Here is a 24019-nt window from a genome sequence, read left to right on the forward strand (position 1 = left end):
AATATTGCTAACATAACTGAAGTAAAAGTAGGATTCTTTGAGATGGCAACAATATGGATTATACTGAATGACTTAGTCTATTTAATGCCTGTTTATGCTTCTGTACATTTAGGTTTTGTCAGATTCATCTGCAGTTTTTTCATGTATTGGTGGAAATCTAAACAGGCGCACAGTTGTTTTGAGAGGTTTTATGTTATCTGACTCCTACCTGCTGCCCCAGGACAACAGAAAGACAATAGATTTTTTGTGCTGTTCATAGTATATAACAATTGCTTTTCAATACTCCAAAATCAACTTGACTTTTCAGAAACAAAGTCACATATGACGCAAAAATCTGGAAAACATTGTTTTTGATACAACCAAAATTGTTATTTTCCTCTTGGTCGACACTATATCAAGCTGGATGAATGAATAAACCCAGACAAGCCTGTCCAGCATTTTACTTCTGGCTGATGGGAACAGATGCAAGAATGCCTACAGGCTATAGACTACTACTAATGTGAACAGGAGTATCAGTGTGTCCTGGAAATAAAAATGCAAAGAGCGATACTGATACGGATATTTCAAGAAGCAGAGGGGGGGGAGCTCAAGTACGAAGGAGGGTTGCACGGGTATCACTTAAATACCTCCACCAGACATATAAATCAGCTTCATTTACAAAATATTCCAATGACGCTGGCATAATTTGACACCTGAATATACATTTGTCCTTTATTTAATTCAGCTCCACTCTGCCACGGTCAGATATGACGCTGCTCGCAAAGTGCTTTGAATATTTTCATTAATTCACCTAAAACCACAGTGTAACCAGACATCTGATCAGACAGCACCTCTTGGCTTGAGTTAGTCTGACCTTTCAGCAGTGGGGAGAGATGAGGAAGGTGGCTGGGTGATTCACCAGGAATGCATGCTGGGCTTTGCTGATATCTTAGCCACACACGGCTGGAAGCATACCTATCATAAAAGTTGGGTTTGTGTGCATGTTTTTCCACCTATATAGCATGTAGACAAATGTATAATATTTCTCTAGATGTGTTTCTTGAACTTATTTCACTGCTTTTTCATAACATAATTCATATTATATAGCTACTGCACTTATTAACAAACCTGCTGTCAAATTAAAATGCGATTACAGTGTTGTTTAATGTTGCACTTTATACTAACTAATATAACTCCCTGCTTACCATGGGAATTTGTTATATGTTCTCTCCTATCCCTTAGGTTAGTTTTACCTTGGGCTTGGGCAGGAATAGATGGTATTCCAACATGCTTTTTTCCAGGGTTGATACTGATAATTAGCTAATCAAGGAGATTTATTACCAATATACGTTTTCCATAAAAATGAAAATCCTTGTGTAAAAATTTAGAATAACACAAGCCTCCAAAATGCTGATGAAATGACTTTGTTTTGTATGTTTTATACGTATGTGTAATTAAAGTAGAGCTTTTCGATATGTATCCTTCAGTGTTGATTGGCTGTTACTGGTGATGTGTAAGCAATCAGAGAGAACTGTGGGCAGGATACTGCTGGAGACCACAGAGTGAATACAATTCTACATTAATTTACATTATCAGCAATCATTTAAAAAAGTATTGATGCTCATTTTTGGAAAAGAATATAACTATTAAACTTGATAATAAGCCAAGATGATAATTGGTTGAGCTCTAGTCAGAAACTATTGCCTTGGGCCTGTAATGCCACGCAGAGACATCTGGTTTTGTGCAAAACAAACGATGCAACTTTAACAAAAGACAGAAAAGGACAGTTTTCAGTTTGGAAAAACTCTAACTGCTCCACGCTGATAGAGGCATGCAAGGTTTCTGCTGAGGATGTGAGGTTCCTAGTGGCCACATTATCACCCTCCATCAGGCACATTCCAACAGCCTCCACCCACCTGCCCAAAATAAACTGTACAGTCTTAACCCCTTCCTCTCCACCCAGTGCCCTCCAAAACACTCAACCTGCACACGACTTAACACCAGAACACATGTAAGTGTAAGTAGTGGGCTTTACACTTCAGGTCAAAATGAGACTGACATTGTATTTATTCACAACTGACATCTTTGTTTGTCATATGATAATCATAGACATTTTTACTGGAAGAAAATGAGGCCTATCAGCAGGCAACAGCCCTACGGTAAAAGAATACAAGGAGTTTTTTTAGTGGCAACCTGCTCCAAGCTCAGTGAGACAATGAAGTACTATAATGAAAGTGTAGTCCAGGAAACAGTCCCGTGAATTTGAAGGATTTTCAGACCCTAAAATGCTGCACAAAGTATACTGGCCTCATTAAAAATAAACACAGAGGCCGTGGTTTTACACCGAGCCAACAGGTGAGACCCTGCAGTGTTTTGTGGTGATCAGATAAAAATGCAGTTTATAGTTACAGATTTTTCACAATAAATGCAAAACTGAAAAATATGGACTTTTAGGCTTAGTGTTTATCTGGCAAAGTATCGACTGTTCATTTTTCACGGTAATAACGAGCATATTTTAGCTAGCTGAAGTCATAACCTTAGATGTAGTTGTTCCAATGAGAAATCAGTGGCATGGACAGGTGATGATGGGGATTTTTTGAGTTAAATTTTCCTATTCTTAATGGCTGCATCATACTGCATTTTTTGTTGACTTTTCCAGTGGCTGCATAAATTCTTAGTGGTACATGTACTTGCATGCAGCCCTAGTAAGCATAACATTTTTGCTTAGGGCATCTATGACTGTGGTAAGAATACTTATTTGCTGAGATCACCACATTGACAGAAATGTCTTATAACTTTATCTTTTTACAAGCAAAAAGAATCTGTGATGTGTAGACTTAACTACTTTTCACATGACAAGAAACAACCACAATGTCAGCTTCAGAGGAAGCAACACAAAAACTGCACCTACTGTATACAAATTGAGGCTGATTCACCGATTTGGATTTGTGTGGAGCTATATTTATCAAAGGACAGACTGCAGTTACTGCTAATTACTGTAATCATGCAAGGGTAAATTTTCTCCTTAGTGACTAATGTGAAAAACTAAAATCCTGGATTTCACAATATTGTAAACTATCAGCAGGAAGGATGTTGAGAGCTGCATGCAGATATGACTGCTGTTTTTCCATTCCCAGTTTTAAATGACAGTATGCAGTTTGGTCTTCCCCTCCTCTCTGTCTCCATGATGAACTTGATGTTGTGTAGGCGTGACAGGTTTTAATCAACAATACATTGGGCAACATTATCTTAACAGCCAAGATACTGGCTGCCTCGATTACATAACTGTCAGCTGCATTAACTGTGAGCTCGCTTGATGTACTGCTGACTGACATGTCAGTGATAAAAATGGACTGTATTTCCTACCTGACATGTGAAAACCACCAGATGAGAGTATCAATTCAAGTTATTCACACAAAGCTTTACGGAGGGAGGGGTGGACTATTTAGAGAAGCAGAGTATAGGTTTTAGGGGAGTTATATTCCATATGCTCTGTAATTACAAGAAATAGGCCTTAAATTACAGAATCTATAGATAGGCTTAAAATGAAGCACATGTAGGTTGGGTGCAATGTGGCAAAGATAATTCACTTCCAACATACTGAAGACATGAATAAAAATGTCTAAAAGCTTCTTCTAACGAATCCTAAATCAGTGTTTTTCTTCTAAAAAGTGTTCAGTCATCTCTGCTCAGATAAAAAAAAAAAAAAACTGCTGCTCATAATGTCAAGCATGTTTTATGGTTTAAAAAACTCCAACAGGCCACAATTGTGTTTGCATTTCAATAGAGGCTTCTGTTATGTAAGCCGCTGTGGCATGTGCCACACTTGAATCCCAGCAGAACAAACTTCAGCTCAGGCACACTTACAACGTTTCACTGATAAATTTATGTGAGGATACTAAAAATACTATTCCAGGTTCCTGCTTTGCATTTAGAAAATACATAATCTATTGCCTTCTCTTAATTTTGAAAAGGGGGCTTGTGTAGGGCACTAGGAGATCTTTAAGTTCAGCGATTATTGGTAACGTGCTTTCTTTCGTGCCAGAAAAGGTCACTTATCTTCAATGTAAATTCAATCTCATTTTTACAGGAAAAGTTTACTGTCATGATCCAATTTCCCCGAAAGGAGACTTTATGACTAATTTCACACTACACTAATGACGGGTGACAATCTAATTTGTAAACTATTTACAATTTGAGATGGTATCACTTTGTGTGACAGTTACAGCAAAAATGCAACAAAATTAATCAGTTAACGACAAGGAGTTCAGTTTTATATGTTCATGGGATAGCTGTGAGGGGATCTTATATTGTTCCTCCCTCCGTCTTTTTAATGACAGCAATCCTCCATCTAAACTTAGCTGTTGACAGTCTTAAATCTCTTCGCATAAACAGCCCGTCTTATTCCACCAGGGCCTCCCTCATAACATCCAGCCTGTTAGTGCATGTTTACAGTAAACGCCAGCATGGTAAAGCTGTTAAAATGCACCCTAACCCACTCCTGCCCCTCCCTCCTACTCTGAGCTTCTCTTCCTCAACTCTCAGTCCTATTCAAAAGAAGCACCTACTCTATTTTTAAACTCTTAGACTCCATTGGTTATAAAATGCCAAATCTCACCATGCGCTAAGCTGCTTCACAAGAAAAAGAGACTTTTTAGGCCAGAGCTTTTAACACGTGGACCCTGCCAGAATGTCAGGTGGCAAAGACAAACTGAAAAGCCTCAACTTAGGCTTTATCAACATTTGGCCAGCGGCTGGTGTCAATTTCCCACCCTGGTCGGATTACATTATGTGCTGCTGAGAAAGTGCCATGCCATGGATGTGAGGGGTGTCAAGGCCAGATGTGGCTTGCTGGTCAGCAAGCCACATTTTAGATTTATGTACTTCCTTGGTGTGCTACAGCAGCTGACTTCAGGATATTTTAGGAATTTAGCTGGCATGGTGCTCCAATGTACTACAAGAAGGCAATGATATTCTTCCTCTAATGTGACCAGAAGTAAGGACAGCTAAAGCAGCAGTCTTTGACTAGACTTCAATGACAGTGGTCTTACATATCACTTAATCACTTACCTATACTAAATCCCTATTTATCGGGGAGAGTTTTACCAACAGCAAACTTCCACACAGCGGATGTGGAGAGGCCACACGAAGTGATCCTACCTGTCGGAACTGCTCCTCGTAGGTCCATTCTCCGTGGTCCTGCCCACCTAGATGGCTGTGCGTAGCATGTGGAGGGAGGATGGCTACTCGCGGCTCCTGCTCGACACTGGGACGGACCTTCAACAGCTGGGAATGGGGGTGGAGCTGGCGGTGAGGCAGCAGGAGGATGCCCTTCCCTGGGGCCACAGCATCATGGGCCGTCGGCAGACCTTCTTCTGTCAGGTCATCGTCAAAGTCTTCTTCCATCTCACCTTCAAAGTCCTCCTCGTCCCATTTCTGTTTGCTGTGTGCACATTAGAAACAGAATAATAAAGTTTTAAACACAGGGGTGCAGACAGAAGAAGCTTTAATACACCTGATTTGAAGAAATCTACTCACATCTGCTCCTCTTCATCTGATCCCATCATGTCCTTGTAGGGCTCCTCCCCTTCGTCATTGTCATCATCGTCGCCTTCCTCTTCGCCACCGCTGCTGCGTTCTGACATGGGGCTGTCTGACACCCTCTGCAGCCCGGCCGCTGCAGCACGCATGGCTGCCAGTGCTGCCATCTGGGCCTGCTCTGCCTCAGGGGCCGGGCTCCCCATCGGCTCATCCCCTCCACCTGTGCGGACCTGAGTGTGTTGTGCGGCGGCTTGCTGCTGCAGCTGCTGCTGCAGCTGCTGCTCCATCAACAGTTTGGCCCTCTGCTGCCTGTGCAGGTTCTCCATGACAGCCTGCAGCTTCATCTCCAGGGAAAGCGGCACAGCAATCAGTGGCCTTCCTTCCCCTCCCTCCCCCACTGAACGAGCACCAGTTGGGGGCTGGTCGGGGGACAACGTTCGAACCTTTTTCCAAGAGGAAGCAACTGACAACTGTGCCTGTGATGAACCAGGTAACAGCTGGCTGAAGGTTTGGAGGGGATGGTTATGTGGAAATGTAGGTCCTTGAGAAGGAGTGGAGGGAGGAAAAAGAGGAGGGGGGTCGGTGAGCGCTCTGAGACATGCAGTAAGAGGTCAGTTGCAGTTCTAGAGACAGAGGCTGCTCTCTTGTCTCAATGGTTTTTCCTGCAGCGGCTGGGGGAAACCAAAGTCGGTAGCTGGGCTGAGTCACACAGCGTTCAATGAGGCACAAGCAGTGGAAGTGAAGGTGGGAGTTCAAAACTTCACTGACAGACTACACCGACCTGAGGGAGAGAAAAACAGCAGACTGTTACTTCCTCACTGTCTGTTAACCACAGTACATTCAGTTAACGGGCAAAAGACATTTGTTGTGCTTAAACTGTGAAACATCAGATCCACCAAATAGAAATAGATGTTTAAATCAACTTTCCATCGTTTGGTTTTCACTGAAAAAAACATTTCAACACTCTCCATTGATTTAATATTGATCTGATAAACACATTAGCAAACACTCTTATTACTTCCCCAAGGAACGCGGCGGAGTTGTAACAATTGGCGTACGTTTGTCTGTCCGTCTGTTAGCAACATTGCTCAAAAATGGATTAATGGATTAAGATAAAATTTTCAGGGAAGGTCAGACATGACACAAGGATCAAGTGATTAGATTTTGGCAGTGATGCGGCTTATAGTGTGGATCCACAGATTTGTTAAAGATTTCTGTATCATTGCGAGATAGTGGCATGGCGTCACTGTAACTATGACAACAAGTGAGCACTACGTCAGCTGCCTGCTGACGATCACATGATTGCGATCCTACTACAAATTGACCACTGCGGACTTATTGGGACTTTTCCGTCGGAAATGATACAAGGAACAATTGATTAAATTGTGGGAATTGTGAATTTATGTGATTCCGTATCCGTACATAATGTACACATGCATAACACAAGCCTGTGCTCAGCGCAAGGTCATTTTGTTGGTGGGTACATCTAAAATAAATGGCCGCATTCTATGTTGCCAGGATTTCTGATCATCAATCATCAACTAATGAACAAATGCTGCATTTATAAAAAAAAAAAACAAATGCTGCATTTCTGACAAAGCCATCTGGGGAATGAACAGCCTTGGCAGAGTAGTGCACACTTTCAGTGTTTTTCTTGCTTTGCTAGTGTTGTAATTTATTGTTCCCATAAAACTAGTTCAGTTCCCTGTTTTGAAACATATTTTAAAAGAGCTGGAGATAAAGTAAGTCAATCGATGATACTGAAAGAAAAAGTACTGCATACTGTTTGAGGAACTTGATTAATCATTTTTACACTCATGACTGTCAAATGTCCAAAAATTTTAAAAAATTTTGTAAGTTACAGAAGAGCAGACAACTACAGCGATGACTACAGAGACTGCTTGTCAACTCAAAGCACGAGTTACGAAAATGTGACAGAGAAGAAAATCTTCAATTTCACACGTTAAAATGCAAATTTAATCCAAAATCCCTGTGAAGCATGAACACGCTGTCCTGGAGTTAATATCTATTGTGCAAAATGTGCAAGAATAATCACAAAACCAGACCAAACAAGCTGCTCACACAGGACAAAATGTTTCAACAACACGAGGAAGTGAAATTACAGGAAGAACAGTCACTTTCTGCACCTGGTTGGCTTGAAGTCAAAATTAATTTAAACCAATCAACACAAATGAGACAGCACTGTCTGATCAACACTGTTTAAGTTTTGTTGAAACCTGCAATAAATATGAAATGCTGTCACGTCACTTAGGTTTGACTTGTGTGTTTTCCCCTTATGAAAATTTTTATTCCAAGTAAGAGGCATAGAGGGGAGTTTTTTTCGCAACTTGTGTAGGTGGCAATAGTTCTCCTACACACATGCTGCAAAAAATTGCCCAGGTATGCAAAGCAGTCTGTGCTATAAGAAATGAGCTGAAATCATGTCTGTTCCTATGTCAAATGTTACCGCACAACCTACCATTTACCTAGAATACACGCAAAATGTTGAGAAGTCTGGGTTGGAGAGGCTGTGCTCAGATCAATAAGGTACAGATAAGAGCTGCACACAGAGTAAACAGCACGTGGGGAAATTAAATTTGAGTGCAGGTGCTGGACACGCTGAAGCAGCAGTCATGACGGGAGGCAGCTGTGACTGTACGCCACCACTCATTCAGTTATGCTGACTAATACATGAAGAGACCGACCTCTGTAACCAACACCTGCCCCGATCCTGTACTTTCAGAAACTTCAGGTTTTGCATTTCTCTTATTCATTGGGTACGCACTGGATGAAAGCATGAATTCTGCTCATTTATAAGGTACAGCTTAATCAGTATAACTAGCATTTTTACTCCCATGAAAGGCAACACTATGCACCAGTATTTTTGCATAACCTACATAAAGTGATATACCGCTATTCCACGGAATTTTTTAGTAACTTTTGAAAGCTGCTATTTTTAAGTGACATTTGCCATTATTACATTATTACTACATCCATTAAACCCCTTCTGTAAAACTACATTCAGCCATGCTGACCTATGTGAATATCACTGCAATATCCACCATAATATACCTCATCATTCCAATGCTGGTGTTATTTTTTCCTGAATGAGAAGGGGTTGTTTATCTCCTGCATGTGACTCACTGGAATTACACAGAAAATCAGGTACAGCAGTAGTATAATTACATGTAGGCATGTTCAGAGCACATGAGAGGGTAAACAGTCTATACCCTCCAGGCCGAAGGTCCTTACGACTGGCGATAGAAATTCTAGTGAAGTTAGGTTCGCTTTCTCAGGAAAACTAACTATTTTCCATATCATCTGTTTACATAGTTTTAAATACATAACGAGATAGAAGACAATGCAAACACCCATCCTGGTTATTTTATTGCTACTGTTGGAAACAGACATTTCAACCAGGAGATGTGTTTTTCAATGTTTCAGTGGCTTAACATGAATCCAAATGGAAAATAACAGCTTGTGTAACACTACGCAGGTCTGACTCATGTGGAAGATCAACTTATATTTACACAATATCAGTGATCTCCAAACGCGTAAGAAATCAAATGCACATGCCACAAGTGTTGCAAAAAATTTGTCAGTACTTTTCCCCCCTCATGCTAATAAATGTTAAAAATGTCAGTGAAGTCGAACGTTTACAACAGACTTGTTTCTGGGGGATCTGTTAACATGAAACTATGCCTCTAGGGTTTGTTTGTCCAACACTAAAGGCTGAACAAGTTGGGTAAAATATCTAATTGCAATTTGTCGGACAGGATACTGCAATATTCTTTTTTTTAAGTCAAGCTTCAGTTCTATATTCACTGTGTAATAGATTTAATACGTATGATGGAGCATCTAAGTTACCATTAAAAGCATGACTGTCACACAAGGAGGACAGCATGAACCACTGACATGACAGCTTAAACCCTGAGTCAGACACACTGCATGACGTATACCCTAAATTGCAGCCTTTGGGCTTTGCTAATTACATTGTTTCAAATTGTGGTGTGGATTTTAAATCGATTAATCGTTCAGCCCTAACAATTATGCATGTAAAAAAGCACAAACTGACTTGCAAGAAACTTTTTAAAAACAGCTGAATAATCTCTGATCAGGTGTAACAAGAGGTAAAATTTCTGCATCTGTGGTCAGGAAATGACACAGTTTGCAAATTTGAATACAAGCCCAAAGAACAAAGTCCCTAAGTCTTCTTTTTCTTTGAATATACACGGAGTAAGTCGAGCTCTAAGCATACATTTGACACCCTGCAACTCATCACTAAGCAGGTCAAATACCAGAGAAATAAACTACACTTCAAATGCGCAAAGTTCCGCTACTGCTGGTAAAAGTTTAACAGCTTCTGCAGTGTTAAATAAAATGTAACACGTCAACAAAGTATTGCAAAATAACCAACTCTATCAAACAAGAACCAACTGAGAGCCACAGGAAAAATATTTTAGTCCCCTATAGTATGGCCGTATATGTCAAAGAAATGTTGCGCAAGGAAACAAGAGCTGTGAAACTTGTGTTTCCTAAGAGCATGAAGGAAGTGACAACTGACGGAGCAGATGTAGCGAGGCAGCCGACAGATACTCAATATTGATTCATTACATTCTTTAAGGGCAATAGAAGCACAACTGAACACCCACAGTTGTCAGATGGAGAATAGCAGCAGTATAAGCAGGATTAAGGCATCTTACCTAACTGGATCTAGTTTGACTGAAACAACTTGTCTCTGTTCTGCATACTGCAAGTAAAGAACAAAACATGTCAGTGGACTCCAGGAGAATAGACACCGGTAATTATGGGTAGCAACTCTGGACTATCCAGTAATATTGCATTAAGTGACATGGGCCAATTCACTTTAGAAGAGCTCATGCACGCACTGTGTGGAGACCCTATTATTTACAGCAGTCATTACTCAACATTTTAAGTAGTCTCACTCTGAACGCAAATGATCACTGTCACGCAATGCCTAGTGGTGCAATGCATGTTTGTGCCAAGAGCAATACTGGCTGTGATACCACCTCTGTCTTCATGTGTCATATATGTAATTTCAGAGACAGAAGTGATTACAAAAAAGCTCTTCTGTTAACTCTTCCTGTGCAGAGGGAAGCAGAAGTGGTCTCTTTGTTTCATGGCACAGTGGATCACAAGCATTATGATTTCCTATATGCTCAGTGATGCAAATGACATTGCGCCACTACACGTTTTCCTCGCTTCCCCAAATAAGGACGCAAGTTTGATGCTTAGAAAATCTTTCTATATAAGCAACGAAGTGCATATAATGACGAGAATACAATGCACTGGCACTAGATGTATTGAATCTTTGTAAACAAAGAACCATCAAATGTTTTCCACATTAAGCGTCCTCAAAAGGGATAATAATCTGCTGTAGGTGCTCGACAGTCTAGTTATTTTTCATTTACACTGATTATGACCTGAGGCTGCAGGATTTTATTCAAACCCACCACTACACCAGCTGATCCCACACTTCAACACATCTTCAACTAATTCCCCATGCTACAATCAATAAATACAGACATTAATGAAACTCAGCCTTTTTTCATATGTGTGCTCCAAACATGCACTCTCACATTTGCTGAAAGGGAGCATGAGTAGCATAATGTACTGTGTGCCGCCTGCATGACGTAATTTGTGTTCCTGGTGCTTAAGGAAAACTCTAATTGTGTGTCTGCCAACAAAAACAACATCAGAATCCAGATTTCCACATGCTGCAATGCAACTTTGCCGATGTTGTCATCGCAGTAACATCTTCATCTTTTTGATTCTTCTGTTTGTTTGTTTTTCAAATTCTGAATTGTCAGTGGTTCCTGGATGGAACCTAGACTGGAAAAAAAATGCAGCCACAAGATAAGGACCTGGAGGTTTCTTGTGTTATCTCATCCTCACACAATAACTAGACCTTGGCTAGAGTGATAAAACATTTAATATCCAGACCAAAGCTTGCTGTGAAAGCAGCTGTAGAGCAGTCTAAGGGGTGAATCCCCTTAAATCCCCTGCTGGGTCTCCACGGTGGGAATTCACCCCTATAGATTGAGTAATTTCTTTACATTGCCAACAGCTATTATTTGGAAGGTTTACTAAGATTACATCTACATTACGCTACTTAAACTTACACAGGCATCTTTTTCTGCCGATTTAGCCCTCTGTTCAGACTAAACTGCAAGAGTCTGCCTCCAAGTGAGCGCGTGGCATTTTTTAACCAAAGAACAAAGGACAAATTTAAACCCTACTGTGATGGCTGATGTGCAGTGATTTTCTTTTCAGGGCAACCATCTGTTTAGGTGACAGTAAAAAACACTCTTCATGCAAATCAGCAACATAGCAAAAAGCAATGTTTGATTGAAGAGTCCTCCATGTGATTGCCACTCAACACTGCCTGTTTTTTTCCTGCCTGGCCTTTCTGTCACATGCATATTTTCCCTCCCCATCACTTGAGTTTACATTTTAAGGGTTAAATTTGCATTTTATGACCAAATTTGGGGGCAGGCTTAACAGTAAGGACAGACTTACCAGACATCTTGAGACCCTGAGAATCAGTTTCAAGTATGCTCCTGATGACCACTGATGGAAAGCAACTAGATTCATTTACTCAAGTACTGTACTTAAATCTGCAGTGCAGAACCCCTTCTGGCTGTGAGAGTGATTACACAAGCACTGTATTAGGAATCACTGTAACCCTTCCTCTAACGGCCGAATTTCCATTTTATCTGGAGCATCAGAAGCTTTTAATTTGACTCTCTAAAGCATGGGAATGCCACCCCAGAAGGCAGAGTTAAAACTCTGTTTACTGCGATATACAGAGATTCACCTGGATTGTGTGAACTCATGTAGCAAGGGCTTGGATGTAACAGACATTGATTTACATGTAAAAGTTCTACACTCTAGTTTTAAGTGCAGTTTTGAGGTATTTGTACTTTACTTGAATATATTCTTCATCTACAATTTTATATCTCTATGCTATCACAATTCAGAGGCAAATGTATTGTTTATTCCACTACATTTACTGTACATTCAGCAAAGTGGGATTAAGAATTCAAAATTAATTCAAAATACATTTATTATATATTAAGATGACGTATACATTGACGTAACAATGATTACTATCTAGTTGCAAATATTTTAAAGTGAGCCATTCAATGCATGCCATTTAAAACATATTTTGATGCTTGCACTTCTGGACTATTATTTGAAATAGAGCATTGGCACAGTGTGGTATTGCTACTTCTACCTGAGTAAATCATGGGAATACTTGCACCCATGTCTTTAAGCTATGCACTGAATTCGAAGCAGCTCTCAAAGACACTCCACTCTGAAGACCACTTCCTCTCTTTGGCTCACAAATAGCCACATATTGCCATTATAAAACATAAAAAAGGAAATCCCTCAAATTACATACTGGACAATAAGACCCTTAGGTCTCATTTAACACCTTAATTGGCTAAAGAGGGACCACCTGCTGCCATAGGTGGCAAGAGCCCATGCGTGGGGGCGGGGCGGGGAGGAGCCACTGGCGTTGAAACTTCGGCAGTTGGCTGAATGAAGGATCAAGTAGAAATGACGAGAGCTAACGGGTTAATCCTCTTTTTTTTTTCTAAACCCACATTTGAGAAGTGGAAGATTGCAAGGCCTGAGCAAACAGGACAGAGTGATAAGAACGAGAGCTAAGGGTCTAATTCCAACGAGATAAAGAGACCCACACCACCTCACACACATGCACCTACATACGTACATATACGAATGGCTGCATGCAAAATGTGTGAGACATATTCAACAGAGAGCACCAAAGCTGTCTGACAGCACAAAACTTTGTGCAGTGATTCAATTTTGCTGCCTCTTCCTGAGAACCCAGCTGAGCACAGAGGCCACAGTTCATACAGGCACACATGGTGTTTCCAACATGTGTCACAAAGAGCAATAAAAAGTGAAGTTCTTAGAGAGAAACACACATTAATACACTAGGGTTTGCCCTCAGTGGGGGGTTTTGTTTTCATGAGCTAACATCAGTGCAGCTATGTATCTTGCAGTTTGACATTTGGAATAAAAGACTTCATTTCCTTTTATGTACTGTTAGCAGAAATCCTCTTTGCCTGATAGAGCCATGCGGTTTGAGATGAGCTGGGTGAAGTCTTTGTGAGACCTGAAACTAGGTATTAAAATCAGCGTCTGTTTGTTCTGCTTGACTGGAAATCAGAGATTCAGATTCTTAAAGTGGTAATCCACTTTTTGTCTCCATTTCTGATGCCGAGAGCTTTTATTATTATCAGTTTATTTAAAAAGGGACCATGTACAATATTAAACATAAATGTTTCCATTTGATGTATTGCACTAGAGTTAGCTTTAAGCTACTTTCCATCTGCAGTCCCGTGCTGGTGTGTCTGCTCTTTACTTCATGTAAATCAGTGTGGATGATACTGTGTTGTCTTCCTTCGATATGAGCTGTTTCAGTTTGAGTTTCTGTAGGTGGTACATGCTGTCCTGTTCTTTCTTTATCAAATCAGGCATCGTATTGATGCTCATGCTACGCCTGTTTTGAATAAAAGACTCAATCCAAACAGACTTGTAATCTGCAGAACATTTCTATCACAACTGACATCAACGCACATTTATTATCACTCTGCACAGTCATGCATCGTGTGTCAGTGTGTATATACCACTATGTTACTAGAGAAACAGGCTTTGTACTGATGTTATCTGCAAATACATTCCTGGAAAAACTTACATATGCTGTTTCTTGACCTGTAGTGCTTGAATAATTTGTCTCAATTTTTTAACATTGATGTTCATTTTTAAATTTCAAGCAATCCTAACAACTGAATATGTTATTTTTTCAGCACAAAACACTACACAAATACATCGTAATTATACCTACGTTTTATTCACTGCAGCTTTACACATACTGTAATTAAGTTGTTATCATGCCCAGTTTAAATGTCCTTAAATGTCCAACAATTCACCTTAGAGGATTATTTTTACGGAAGATTTTGATATTTGTTTTTTTTTTTTCATTTTTCACAGAATTAAAGATACTAAAAGTCTCGGGGAGGGGGGTAAAGCGTGTTTGAGTAAATGTCAGTTTACATAAAAATAAATATTTTAACATATTTCATATACATAATCTGGCTATTATATATTGGTGGATTTACAGAAAGAAATGACTTCCTCAATTAACAGCTTTGAGCTCTTCCTCTGGCAAAAACATGAAACCACAGTCTGCCAGACTGAACTGTCACAATTGGTGCTACGTTCACACTAATATGTTGAAAGACATAGCTGATGCTATTATTTTGTATAGTTTGAACCATCCAGAGTTGCGTTTTAGTCTAAACAGGTAAAAACTGAGACTTCTGGAAACAATCACGCAGACTTCTACGTTGCTTCCTGTTTGGGTCTTATCAGTTGCTACACGTCCTTCCCTGATTCATCACACCACCATAGCGTGACCTAAGAAAACAGACATTGGGCTTGACTATCAGTGGTTATTTCTACATGGTTAACGAATTACAGGCATTTCTGACCTTTTTGTCCAAGCTAACAGCTGTTGGATAGTTAATTTTCCATTTTATTACTGCCTATATGTGTAGGCACAAGCTAATATTTGAGCAATTTGCTACAACTGGCACCTCTAGCGGCGTTATCAGCCCTACAGGGAGTGCCAGATTTCCATGAAATCAGTAAGACCTGTTGCCTGGTTAAGTTACATTTTGTTCCTGAGGAATGGTGAGGAAACTTTCAAATTCCCCAGTTGTCCCTGATCAACCTCAGCAGAACAGAAAGAGCAACAACAAAAATGACGGCACTGAGCTTTAACAGTGCAAAGACGCTTTTCTGGATGTTTTGCGTTTAAAAATAAAAACATATTAGTGTGGACATAGCCTGAATCTGAACTGAATAAAACACAAAGGACACATATAAAAAAATCTAGTTCAACAAGCATTTTATTAAATTAAAATAGTTGTAAATGTTTTTGCAGATTTGAGAAATTTTATTTTAAAATAGCTTTGTTTTCTACCTTTACGCTTCGTATAAACACAGGTTAGCATTTACAAGCATCAGCAAACAGTAAGAGCAAAGGAGGTAGCCCAACAGTAGCCACTCATGATCATTTCAAGATAAAAAAGGGGAAAAAAAAAAGCATAAAAGCAAGAAGTCGGTCAGTGGTGCTGGTCTTGATTATGCGTCCCTCTCTCACATTCCTTGCAGTATTACCTCGTAAGGCAATAACACAGGCTCCATTGAGCCCCACTGCACCAACAACAAGATCATTGAGGAAGTGTCGCACAGGCTGGTCACGCATTTTCCACTGACCTCTTCCAGCAAGCCCAAGCAATACAGCAAGCCAAATCTGATTAGCCCCAGCTATGCCATAAATTAAGTGGGCATATAGCAAAAATAATCCAGTGATCCGCTCCTCAGCAGTGAAATCTGTGTCCATCTATCAAGTAACAGGATTTGACTATGCAAGCAAGCAGGGCTTCAAGTTATCTGCTGTATCTATGATTAGCAGTGCTCTTGAGTTTGCTCAAATAAATAGGAAAAGTCTGGATTCAAGTATTTCTTTGATGTTAACTTCTCTTCTCTTAAATGCCTGAACTATTTAGAGTACTTTACCTTGAGTGTATTGGAATTACACCACTAGCATACCGACTGATGTGAAGCAGTTTAGAGTACAGCAATGCAATGGGCATTGTGCAGTGGGCAATACTGTACTCTTGAGGGTTTGGGAATTTGTCTTAGGAACTTCCTTTTCACGCTGAAAATAGGAGGAAAAAACTAGAGGAAACATTTCCTGTACTAAATATTAAAATTGCACATTGGCACAAGACATCCGCTATGTGTGACTATGTTGATCAAAACAGTCTATGAAATTAATTCTGTTCTCATGCTTTGCTCGTGATTATAATACGAACAACATGTTCTCTGTGTGTGGAAAAGTTCATATATTTATGCATGTTAGATAAGCGCTACTTAAAGGCAAAACAGCCTGCAGGGAAAATGTAGAGAAAAGCTTTTAACTCTGCCATATGAAAGCACTTCTTCTTTCTACAACTGAGTAGTTATATGAAAACAGTCTCAGCTGATTCAGCTGAAATGTTTGCTGCCAGTTATATCTGCCGCCTCACTGGTGGATATTGACCTTGCCATGTTACAACCCTACCTACAGCTTCACATGGAGACTGTAGTATTATGGGAGCAAACATAAATCTCATGTGATGACAGCTCTGGTGGGGAAGCACAAGCCATTCTTGAAGGAAGCCATTGCACTCACTACTGTAGTAAAACAACCAGCAACATCACGTTTTCTTGTGTATAACTCTGTTCTGGCATAATTCAAATCAGTCCTGCTTGTGTTCACACTTTTTTTTGTTGACTTTGTGTGGTTACGACCACCAGTTCAAAAAACACTTTTTTGATAAAATCTAGGGAGAAGGTGAAGAACCAAATCATGATAGAATAGATGTGCATGGTTGAACAGAATTGTTTTAGCTGTGCACAGCTGCTATTGTGTCCATTCTCTGCACATTTCTGCTTATTCTTTTATTTCCTTAATCTATTAACTTCCCATCAGAGCAAACAGTCAGTTTGAACAGAGAATTATTTTCCTAGTACAGTATATAATTAGGAAATGGTATATTAAATCATTTGTTTAGTTAATACTAAACTACTTAAGCACCTCTATAGCTGAGTGATTTGGGGCAGTTTTCAGGGTTATTTTCAAGCAAGCTACTAAGTGAAATTCCTGTGTAAAAACTGACTTTGCCATGAAAAACAGAGATTCAGGAGACAGGCGGCATGTTGCAGCTCGCAGAGTGCGGTGCACTGCTATTGTAACTCTAGACTGACGGCATGATGATAGTTTGTCTGGTGTGGGAGAGGTGGAGTAGGGGGTTTGCATTTTTCATTGAATGGCATGAAAACTGGATTAACTTGTTGGTTTATATGGTGACTACAGTCACGTCACTGCATTGTGATCTTTAACAATCAAGTCTTTTGTCTGCAAAGAGGCAATGGATGAGTGGAAATCTTAGATAAAGACTTCTATGCGCTGTAGATAGAGACATCCAGAACTAAAATTGTCACTTCTATGTTATATGTGGATTAAAGTTTCATGTGCAGGTGCTCTGCCTAATAAAAACTGGCAGCTTCATCACCTCACAGGAGACATGGTTCTGATTTAATTAGTTTTTGATTACTTGGGTGGGCGGCTGGTGCCAGCTGATACAAATATAAAGCACAAATGCTTCAGGTTTGATGGACATGACAGCATGTTGCAGCTGTGTGCTGGTATCCAGGCAGAAAAGCACTGGAGCAGATCACAGTGGCTGCCACTGAACTCAGTGTCAGCCGCTGACTGAATACACAAAGCCGACTGGTTCAGGAACTGCAGGGCATCCCAAAACCTCAGACCCTTCCTTTTCGCCTGCGTCACCGTCAGCCCTGCTGGGATTCCCCCATGACTCCAGCCCAAGGAATGAAGTAACCTGTGAAGTTTTTTTTCTCCTGCATTTTTTGGCTGGATAACACAGTTAAAGCCCCACGTGTCGTACAGGGCCTTCAGAAAAGTAGCTTTTGGCACAAGAACAGCTGAAAGGCAGCCAAGCCACACCGCCTCCCACTTTAATGGCAGGAAAACTTGTGGTGTGCAGACGCCGCTCTCATTCACTGTAACACAAACCATGCTGATACTTACAGGTGGGTTATGACTGAAACAAGCTACACAATGTAGCCTTTAAGCCAAAGCCCACACCCTTAAGCCTTGAAGGGAGATTTAAACAGAATGACAGCACAAAAAAAAACAGCCTTTACAACCCTGTAAAGCATTATAGTTTGATAATAAGAAAACAAACAGGGGTCAGACCTGTCTGTCTTGTCTGAACATGTTTGTCTGTCATTAATTCACAGCCACTAACCAGTTTAGTGGCCAACTGTCAGTGGCTGCCGCTCACTCAGCCGTGATGCTCGGAGGCAAACTCTGCAAGCTATTTGCATAATACACTTGCTGCTTCCAAATGTTCTTCAAACACCCTTGGGCTCAGACCATGCATCTGTGATGACAGGAAACTGTCTGGACTTTTGCTTGCAAATGACAACACGAGCAGCCCTTCATCTTTATTCATTGAGCAAACTGAAACGCAGTGCGGTGTGAATCTACAAGCAACACAAATCCCTCAGAGAGTGAGCACAACTCTGACATTACATGGGTTGAGCATGACTACAACACAAACCTGAGTGGGTTTCAGCACAGACTACAACACACAGTTGGTTAGAGAAGAGTTTACATGTGAATAAAAAGGAAGGCACAGCAAATATACTCTGGGGAATGAGGAGCACACAATGTCAAGAGTGAGACAGACTGTAGACACATCATCAGAAACCAAAGCTATGGGAAGACAGATGTGGCCGGTGGCTGAGCAGCAATACATGAGTCACCCACAGCAACACCAATATCAAGCTGATAGTGGGTTATGATATGAGGGGAGTTTCTCAATGGCTTGAAAAACAGTGTGGTAAGCTACAAATGAGTCTCAAAAGAAGGAACTGTAACAGTTAAAAATAAATAAATAAAGGCCCAGTTTAAAAAACTTACTGGGACTTTTTATATATATATATATATATATATATATATATATATATATATATATATATATATATATATATATATATATATATATATATCTCAATAGTTAAAAACCCAAACGTAGTCAATTAGCAATAACAAGAACGGCAGTAAAACCTCTCAAATAGGACAGACTGTTAAGTACTTGGCATTTCCTCTTAATAAATGATTGATTACGGCTGATTATTACAGCAGTTTTTGATTAACTTCAAGATGACCAGCAATTTCAGCACTGCATTAAATTTCAATTAATTTAATTTTCCTAAAAAATATATATTCTTACATCTATTGATTATTCAGTGAAGGTTTATTTCCATTACAGAACAAACTCCTTCAAGGCAAACAACATTTTATTGAGATAATACTACTTTAGATATTGACATATTCATGTTTACATCAGCTAATGCCAACAGCAGTCTAAAACGGTCAATATTGACAAGCTAAAATGTGTGCAATCACTAGGTGTTTGCAATAAGGTGATCAAGTGATACATAGATGTTCATTTTCAACAGCTGTACTACTTTACAAACCTACCCTACACAACTAATGCAGCTTTTAACTGTGGCAGTTTAATATCAAAAACATGTGAAGGGTCAGTTTTATATACTGATCAATCATATCAAGGCCTGCTGCTATTTCAACATGTCCCTTTGATGGGAAATGACAGAAATTTCTACAAAAGCACAACTTATTTGTTAGTTCTTCCAATCAAGAGCAACAAAAAACATCTTTACATAAACCACATTTTATAACAAGGAGTGCACTCATTAGCTCCAGTCAACATTATGCAAAAGCAAAGGGAGGCCTTTTAAGACCTGAACTTGATCGCTGGCCATACGTTTCTAATTCACTATGGGCCAATCACAACGTAAATGCCCCCCACCCCACTCGCTTGCCGCAACAGTATTTCTCCCCACTGGAAAGCCTGGTGCAGTTAGGCAGTGCCGGTCAGAGGACACCATATGCCAGACTGGACCAAACACATTAGTGTGGCAATTTTTCAGAGGTGATTGGAGCATGCTGTGGTGTGATAAGAAGCTTTAAAAAAAAAAAAATAGTGCAAAGTTCTGCATTTTAGCCTCTCATGCTTTCTTTATGGGTGTCAACCACAACACAAAAAGAAGTTGCATGCATATTGTCACGGAGGACAACCTGCCTGCCTAAAAATGTTTCGTGTGAAAGTACACTTTACAGATTCACTTGTCATATAAATCTAAACGTAAACCTCAAACTTCATCCTGCTTTTTTTCTGTTTCACATTTTCAGGTTTCAAAATCTCATGTCCTAATCTATTTGTGACACTACTGCGAACCGCAGCTATGTCGGAGTACTTATCGTAAAATAAACTTTCAGCACACAAAGAGCATTTCATAATGGAGGCATATGGGCCAACATGTTGTATGATTGCAACAAAAATCCTGAAATTTTAAAATGTGATCGTATTATTTTTGAATGGCAATGCGTGTGAAGCTGCATTTAGATGAGACCATCTCCACTGAACCCTGCCTTAATGACTGTTTTTAGAACATACACATTTAAGGTCATTAAGACAAAGTGCTATACGTGGCTTTAAAGTAAAACCTGCTTCCTGTGCCTTCCTGTGCTCCCCCACCCCCACGTATTGGTGAGAAACTTTAACACGAACCACAAACCAAATGCCATGCAGTTTTGGTTGTGTCTGCGAGCTTTGTCAGCTTCACATAACCAAGCAGACTTTACTGACAAAACGCAGTCCGAAGACCTCTTGAGCTCCTATGAGGATGAGAAGTTTACTGGGCCTTTTCATGCCCGCTGACGTCATGCAGAGGAATACACGGCTCATTATGTACAGTGGATTTTCCCACCACCCTGCTGGAGGACTTGAAGGCAACTCATTGTGTCCAGGTCACTCCCCTGACATGCTGGACTTGTCTTGTGGATGTTTTGACTTGACTCGTCTCGATCTCAGCCACAGAAAGATGCTGACACACTCTTTTATCCACCTACTCCACTTTTGTTCCCCAGAAAAAACAATTTGAGGGATTTCACCTGAGAGAAACTGAAACAGCCGCCAAACTTCTGCGAAAATCTCACTTAGATGTCTTCGAAACACGTGTTGACTGTTTCTTGTGCTCTTGAACAGGACTTACATTTGCTGTCTTTAGGCCTGGTTTGCTTCATCGTTACCACTTTTCAAAGCAACTACCATAAACAAACCAACAAACTGGCTTCAAATTCATTCATAAAGCCACCCAGCTCTCTGCTGTGACCCCCAACGTGACATTTTGGCAGGTTAAACTTTCTGTGAAGGCACAGCTGTACATGCTGTCACATGAACTGGCTTTTATATCTAACTTAGAGGGCAATAGGATGTGCTAATGTTACACAATCACAGAGTAGATGTTTAATGGCGCAGTAAAATGGTGGGTTCAACTTGTACATGACGCGCCGCTTGCACCACAGTGAGCAAAAATCATATCAGCATCGCTTTAATTAGCTTTTTTTTTGCCCACAAATCTTAATGAGCAAACACAGTGGTTTATCCGCTTTGAGTCTGTAGCGAAAACTCGTACTGTAAATCATCTTCTTTTTGCAATATAAAGTAAAGGAAGGGGCCAAGTTGTTGGTACACATTTGTGGCATTAAATGAAGTTAACGGTCAGAATGTGAACGTTTAATACGGCTGGACGGCTACTAGCTGGCATTAAACAATGCTAGCTTGTAACAGCCTCATTTTTATTATTTATTCACACTATATTCGGCGAGAAATCCGTGAAACCCGCTTAAAAAATGCCAAATACCGTTTCTTTTATCAATTTTTGCATGAAAAGTAGTTCCCTTCCACTCGGCGTAGGTTAATAGACATTCGCTGGCTGACTTACGGCAGTTGCGTCCATCCGCTACCTTTGCAATAGGCTATCGATCAGACCGTTTGATAATGTCGTATCGATTAAAAAAAAAAAAGCTATAAGTGACAAACAGAAGCAGGAGAAAAACAAGGAAGCTAAACAAATGAAGAGGGTTTCAAAAAGACAGCGCGGGCATTGATAAAGCAAAGGTTTAAAAAAAAAAGGAGAGAAATAATAACTTACCACATCGGCTTCCGTTCGGTTTTGACACTCTTTGGAAGCGGAAGAAACATTCCTGTTGTCCGCCTCCGAGTCCCGAGTCTCCCCCCCTCCGGTTACACGCAGAGAAAACGGCACCGAAGCGACGAAGAGCAGCGCTGGTCCGTGTGTTGATCGGCTAGAAATAAAGTGGTTTCATGTGACTGCATGATATCCACGCACTCGGCCTCGGCGTGTAATTGTGTTTTCAGAGTTTGAGCGTCGCTCCGAGACAGACAGACAGGCAGACAGACAGACCGAGAGAGGCGTGGAGAGACTCTCCGGCCTGCACAGTCACATCATTGGTTGACAAACAGCCATCAGATGCAAATTCCTAACCTCTGAATCAGCAGCACCCCCACCCCCCGCAGCAGGGGATGTCGGTAAGTGCCAGGGTGTGAACTGTAAACCGGGCTGGGAGCGGGGCCAGAGAAGCTGGAGGAGCCTCCCGCACATGATGCACAGCTCAGCACACGTTTTCATCTTCCACGGGGAAAAATGGATAAATCAAGTGAAATAAAAGTAACCGTACAACTTGAAATCAAGGACGCCCCCTCAGAAGTAACCGTGGATAAAGAAAAGTACTGGCAAATTAGTGGTTTAATACAGTCTGCTGTTTTTTTTTAATGCTTATTGTAGGTATTTAAAAGCTTGAATAAATACAGTGCAAGAGATTAGATGTGGTTGAAGCCAGAAGTAGCATCAAGTACCCCAGAACTGTACTTAATAACTGTTCTTGAGAGCCCACTAAAAACACACACTTATTTTTACAGATTGTCTGGGAAACTGTGTAAAATATAGTCTGGACCACCAAGAAGTCACGAGACACAAAGAAAAGGAAAAGAACAGCTACATAAATTGTTAGTTAATTATCGCTGAAATAATCAGAAATAGTTTGCTACTAACTTAACAGAGCTATCAAATGAGTAGTTTTTGCTGCTCTTCTTTGTGTGTGATAAAAACTTTCACAAAGGTTGAAGTTTTTGACTGTAGATCACACCAATCAAGCAATCTGACCACCATGGATAGCATTTTTCACTGTATTCATTAAGAAATTAAACAGCAAAGTAATGTGCAGGTTCTCAAATAATGAAACCAGTCGTTTGTTGCAGCACTACACATTATGGCTGGATATTTTCTCTTTAAATACTTGATACTTTTGCATCTTCTGGCCTCTAAAAATCCTTCAAATTGAATAACTTTAGGAGGAAAAAAATCCTGCTTTGGTTAAATACTGACTAACTATAACCTGGAGAGGACATAAGTAGAAGATATTTCACTTTACAGGGCTCACAAACAGAAATGTACATTCAGAGTAGAAAAAATATTTGTTTTTAGGTCTTTATTCTAAACTTTGGCATGAATACTTTTTTAAAATTTCCAAAGCAACTGACTATACATTTATCTTTCACCATTGGTTTTTCAATACTCTTTTGTTTGCATTTTTACAATATAAATTAGATAAATTCTATTTTGTCTGATTTACATTTATTTAACAAAAAACTAGGCGCTAAACACTGTTCCATTGTTATTTGGTTTCTGTGTTGATATTTATGGACGGTCCCTTGGCAGAGAGTTAATTAATACAGTTTGGTGTCAAAACTACATCAAGTAATTAGATTTACCTGGCTTTAAATATCACTGTTTTTACACAGTTGCGGTTCATTTAGTTGATCTAAATTGTCAATTTTATTTTATTCCGTTAAGCTTGTCTATTCATTTTGAAATTGTGAAGGTGGTAAAGCGGTCGATTCATTTGAGAGGAACT

General features: G+C 40.1%; 1 protein-coding gene across 1 annotated transcript in view; it reads right to left on the reverse strand.

The window, feature by feature from the left end:
* The window catches only part of arid3a (AT rich interactive domain 3A (BRIGHT-like)), a 50989-nt gene extending 28433 nt beyond the window's left edge, over positions 1-22556 (reverse strand). Inside the window, exons 1-3 of the mRNA XM_023291636.3 lie at positions 22237-22556; positions 5518-6301; positions 5140-5422 (exon numbers count right to left, since the gene is read on the reverse strand). Of these exons, the coding sequence (XP_023147404.2) occupies positions 5140-5422; positions 5518-5864 (630 nt within the window). The 5' untranslated portion in view covers positions 5865-6301; positions 22237-22556. The remainder of the gene's footprint in view (positions 1-5139; positions 5423-5517; positions 6302-22236) is intronic.
* Positions 22557-24019: the final 1463 nt, after the last annotated feature.

This window comes from Amphiprion ocellaris, chromosome 2, assembly GCF_022539595.1.
Source record: "Amphiprion ocellaris isolate individual 3 ecotype Okinawa chromosome 2, ASM2253959v1, whole genome shotgun sequence".
NCBI lineage: Eukaryota > Metazoa > Chordata > Actinopteri > Pomacentridae > Amphiprion > Amphiprion ocellaris.